This window comes from Limulus polyphemus, unplaced genomic scaffold (genome assembly GCF_000517525.1).
Source record: "Limulus polyphemus unplaced genomic scaffold, Limulus_polyphemus-2.1.2 Scaffold9983, whole genome shotgun sequence".
Classification (NCBI taxonomy): domain Eukaryota; kingdom Metazoa; phylum Arthropoda; class Merostomata; order Xiphosura; family Limulidae; genus Limulus; species Limulus polyphemus.
This window is the reverse complement of record NW_013675593.1, coordinates 15,133-20,904: the sequence shown is the minus strand read 5'-3', so window position 1 is coordinate 20,904 and position 5,772 is coordinate 15,133. Positions and strand designations below refer to the sequence as shown.

General features: G+C 30.4%; 1 protein-coding gene across 1 annotated transcript in view; it reads right to left on the bottom strand.

The window, feature by feature from the left end:
* Positions 1 to 1,488: 1,488 nt before the first annotated feature.
* LOC106476181 (inner centromere protein-like) overlaps positions 1,489 to 5,772 on the bottom strand; it is a gene marked incomplete at its 5' end in the record, with an annotated part of 18,546 nt that continues 14,262 nt past the window's right edge. The window contains 2 exons of the mRNA XM_013936849.2: positions 1,489 to 1,998; positions 2,351 to 2,464. Coding sequence (XP_013792303.2) covers positions 1,516 to 1,998; positions 2,351 to 2,464 — 597 coding nt within the window. The remainder of the gene's footprint in view (positions 1,999 to 2,350; positions 2,465 to 5,772) is intronic.

Genomic DNA, 5,772 nt, shown 5'->3' with positions numbered 1-5,772 from the left:
GTAGACGGTGATTTGTTTATTAACAGTTGCTCTCTCAGTAATGTAGACGGTGTCTTGTTTATTAACAGTTGCTCTGGCAGTTACGTAGACAGTAACTTGTTTGTTAACAGTTGCTCTGGCAGTTACGTAGACAGTAACCTGTTTGTTAACAGTTGCTCTGGCAGTAACGTAGACAGTAACTTGTTTGTTAACAGTTGCTGTGTCAGTTATGTGGACAGTAACTTGTTTATTAACAGTTGCTGTGTCAGTTACATAGACAGTGACTTGTTTATTAACAGTTGCTGTGTCAGTTACATAGACAGTAACTTGTTTGTTAACAGTTGCTCTGGCAGTTACATAGACAGTAACTTGCTTGTTAACAGTTGCTCTGGCAGTTACATAGACAGTAACTTGTTTGTTAACAGTTGCTCGGGCAGTTATATAGACAGTAACTTGTTTGTTAACAGTTGCTCTGGCAGTTACATAGACAGTAACTTGTTTGTTAACAGTTGCTCTGTCAATTACGTAGACAGTAACTTATCAATGAGTGCTCTGTGAGTAAAGTACACAGAGACTTGTTTATTATAATAAGGATAAGAAGACCAAAAGCACAATCATTAAATATTACTTTCCTAAATCCTATCTTACATTCAGGAGATTCACTATTCCTGATCTTGTATTGTGTACAATTTCTAGGTGAATTTACACATTTACTAAACTGAAAGCAAATTCTAGTACTTTAACCCTAGATCAAAAAGTTACATTTTGCTATAAAATAGAATTGTATGTATTAGCCAAATGAGTACAGGCTTGGTTTATTGGAGAAGGAATATTTCCAGCTTACTATGTGTATCTACACGAAATTTAGCAGAAGTACAAGTTTGTTGTACACAAATAATTAGTTGTGTTACAAAAGTATTTGTACTCAAGATGTCTGTGAGTTGCTGACTTATAGTACAAGGCATTGTTCATGTGAAGAATATAAATATTTCTGTCCATTGTACAGTTTATATACTGAGCTTACATAATCTCTGGGACTTTTGAAATGATTATCTACAGTTTTCTCAGTACCCTTCTATATTGTATTTGGTAGTAGTTTTCTTCTGTTGTGATCTATCATTAAATCACTAATGTAGGGTTAAATTAATAGTTGATATATAATATCTCTTTGTAAAAGGTCATGGCATGCACACTTTGATACATATACATGCACAGAAGGTTACGTTTCATTTACATGTATTTTGAAATAAACATTTAAAATTTATCACAACATTAAAAGTTCTACGATGTAAAAATACACTGAAATTATCAATTGCTTTCAATATTATAGAAATAGAACGATTTATTTCCTAAATCCATTCATACTAAGAATTGATTTATTGCTTCCTTGTCTATCATACTAAATTTGCAAGTTCTGAGGTTCTAGATATTGAACAGTGATATCCAAATGTATTTCATTAGTTAAAACACCAACATATAAAAAATCAATGCATGTGGAGATAAATTAGTTATCTGAAGAGTTTCACATTCCACGACTTACCCTGTACCATTGATGAGGCTGTCATTTTGACTGTTGGTATGGAAACCATTGGTATGTGAATTATTGCTAACACTTTTAAGTGACAGCTCCTTATTCCATTGTTGATCAATAACAGGAAAAATCAAGTCAGCCTTATCATTGTTTGTAACAATATCGCTGTCTACGTTAGCTAGTAAGTCCACATTTCTATTGTTAGATGTGTCTACAAGCAGGTTTTTAGTTTCACTAAGAGCTGAAACAACAGTAACTGGATCCTTGTCATATTTTTCTATTTCAGCTTTCTCTTCAGTATTGCTAAAACATAAAGTATTTTGTTTCATATCTCTGCCATCAGAGGGCTCTGGAGACTTCCTTTCATCTAGACTTTGTCTTTGTTCATTCTCAGGGGAAGGAGTCTTGCTGGATTCTGCCACATCTGGCTTTCCAGTTAACTGGGCTGTTCCCCTAGCCCTTGTTCTACTCATTATTTGTTCTACACGCTAGAGTAAAAGTAAAGAATAAATAACAAAACCTTGCTCAAATGTTTCACAAACTTCATCTTTTACTACTTACTTAGTAAAACTATTTTTTTTCAATTAAATGCAAACACTTTCTAGAATTAAAGTTAACCAACTAAAGAATTTTTATTTTGTTTTAAATGACTGAAATCCAACTATCTGTAATTAATACAGTCTACATTTAACTCTATTCATTTTCTTCTATTACTATCATACAAACTAACTTACTGTTTTCTTTCTTCATGCAAATCAATGTTTTCCACTGGCAATAAAACAAACATTAAACTTATAATCCAGTGCAAGTTTTTTTTATTTATAAATATTCAGGTCTTACTTTTTTTCTTTCAGCACGTTCAGCTTCTTCTTTCTTCAGCTTTTCTTCAAGTTCTTTACGCTGTTTCTCCGCTTCTTCTCGGGCTTTTCGTTCTTGTTCTTCTTTTTCTGCTTTCTGTAAATTCAGTTGCTTTGAGTTTTAAAGGTATATATGAATATAAAGCCATTATAAATAGAGCTGGAAATTTTAATCAATTAACTATGAGCATCAATTAATGCCTCGTAAACTAATCAATTAATGTCACAAAAATAATGGACTAAATAAAATTAGTTTTGTCTGATTATTTCCATATTTTCGATTCTTCCAATAACAGATTAATTAAAATTATGATTAAATCTATTATAATGAAAATAATCAATTAATTGAATTGGGAATATTATATTCTGTTTGATTATTCAAGTATTTGTAATATTCCCATTATTTTTGTTGTTTAGTGCAAACCTACATAATAGGTGAGTGAAATTCTTTGTGATTTGAGAGTTTGCTAATGATTCCCATTGCCACAAAATTTAATCATCCTGTTTTTATTACAAAGTTATTAAAGCTATCTACCACTGTCACTAATTTGGAACTGCTGACTAGAGAGAAAACAACTGGTTGGTAACACCCACTCCTAGCTCTCAGACTACATAAGTATTAAATAAAGAGTAAATTTACTCTTTCTGTACAGTGTCATGTTTTCAATTTATAACTGTTTTCTTTAATGTTGTATAAACAGGCACAGATCTGGAGTAAGGCAGTCCAGGGTAAACTCCTACTACTTTCTTTCAGAAAGTAATTATATTATTATTGTTGTATAATTTGATGCAAGTCTAGTGGAGTGGTACAAGAGGTGGGTCAAAACCCCGACCAATTCATCCTATTTTTTCATAAAGTAATAACTATTATTTAATGTTGTATAAAGAGGCACAGATCTAGAAGGGCTAAACCTCATCTATTTTTTCTCTCAAAAATTAATAAAAAAACAGCCAATAGTATCAAAGAGAAATATGAGATATCAGTGTTTATACTTTATTAGTCATTAATTACCACGAAAGCTTTTTTTTTTTCATTTTTCTGAAGTCAACAGCAATCCTCTTATGGCCTCAGCCAATAACTGATTATTCTGTAGGACACCTACAGTTCTTAACACATACTTCTTACAAAATTATAACAATTGTGAGAAAGATAATTTCTTATTGCTGAAGTCCAAAATAAGCAACATGCAAGTGATATGACTGGATATACACAGTCACCCTGTATACAAATATGGTGTACACTATATAATTGTTTTTAAATATAATTATAACTATTTAATTATATTTATAAAACTTGACATATTTGCCTTTAACTATTCTTACCTTCATATAAATCACATTACTAGAAATAAATATACAAGCTTTGAAATTATTGGATTACAACCCAACTGAGCTACTCATAATGTTTTTGCAGACTTTCTAATTGGCTTTATTACCAAAGTTACTTGTAATGTGCAGTTATAATTAAAAAAGTTCAACAACAAAAGTAATACAAATTTATCCGTAGAGCTCGTAGAGGCTTATTTGACTCCCACCCTATTACAACATCCTGGATTGACCCAGTATGGATTTCTAACAACATTTAACATTAATCTGAGACATTTATGAATCATATATGTGAAGAATGTTTAATGCAGTAGTCCAACTAGCAAGATATGATGTTTGTTATGAACATTAGTATTGTTTGTCAAATATGCATTTTCACCTTTGCACGTTTTGAAGTCTTATTGAAAGAATTATTCAACTAAAGTAATGTGTTTTTTTTCATCAACAAAAGTTCAATAGCCTTGTGGAAATTTGTACGGAGAAACCCATAATGCTATTAATAATGTTATTTTCAAATTGTCAGAGGTTCTATAGTACTTTGCACATTTGATACGTGTGCAACAGTTTAGGATGAGCAAAATAACTTACTCCTAAATTATTGTACCTGAAGACAGGAAGTTTATTAACTTTTCAAATATTTTCCCAACAAATCTGAAGACTAGTTTATATATCAATTCTAATTATATGAATAATTTTAACACAAAATTATTTTAGAATTGATTTAGCATAATTTATGAAGAAAAAGTTAATATTTTCATTTCTGCACAGCTGCAAAAGAGTTTTTTGTGTCAACTAAACAATATACTTGTCAATTTTTTTTAGAATTTTTCTGTCTATCCCAAAGAACTATTTTCACTAAGGATGTACCACTTCCTGATAATATACTATCCATTTCTTGGTCCCTGATAATATACTATCCATTTCTTGGTTTTCAAGTTTCTCTTACTTTCTGTACAGACCTTGGTTGAAACCTTCCTGCAATGCTACCACAGCAAGTGGTTTAATTAGTTACTAATAAAACAAAGCTTTGAAAACAACTATAAAACATGTTTAAATATGATTGGATAGAGCAAAAATTAGATTATCACCTCATAATTGAGTAAATATACAGGTTAAGGTTTCTATTATAGCTTCTGTAAACATTCCTGTGTGCTAAATTATATCTGTTTGACAGCTACAGAAACTGACTTCAATATGAAGAATAAGAATAACTTGAGATAAGATAAGATAAGTTTATACAGTTTAGATAGGAATAGGTAGCACAGAAACGTTACTAAACGTTTAACATCGTAACAGATGTACAATGTTTGGAGAAGGTTTTGTCATAATCAAGTTTTAAGTAGTTTACCTATACACAGAAATATATAAGCAGTATAAAGCAAATAATCACATGACTGGAGATTGCTTCAGGCTTAATAAAAGGTGTTTTGTTGTGGTTTGATTCTAGTTTAAATAGTGTTTTCATTATTTAATAGTTTTATTGAGTTGCAATGTTTGTATACATGAGATTTTCTTATTATGTTTACCAAATAAAATAAATTTGTCATTAAATCAGATAAGTTTACTGTTAAGTCAGTATGGTAGTAACTGCAAAATATGATGATGACTTAAATATTTATTGAACATCAATTTTATGTTTATCTCATTCAAACAATGTACATAAATAAATTGTCTAAACTAGCTGCTGAATTATTTGTAATTGTAACCATGATGTTTTCATCATCAATTTATCAATTTAGTTGGTTTACAGAATATCAGTGTGGGATTACTGAATATTTGAAAAGCAAACAATGCTGATTAGATGATGGTATATAGGCTACATTAACAATGCTGATTACATGATGGTATATATGCCACATTAACAATGCTGATTACATGATGGTATATATGCCACATTAACAATGCTGATTACATTATGGTATATATATGCCACATTAACAATGCTGATTACATTATGGTATATATATGCCACATTAACAATGCTGATTACATTATGGTATATATATGCCACATTAACAATGCTGATTACATTATGGTATATATATGCCACATTAACAATGCTGATTACATTATGGTATA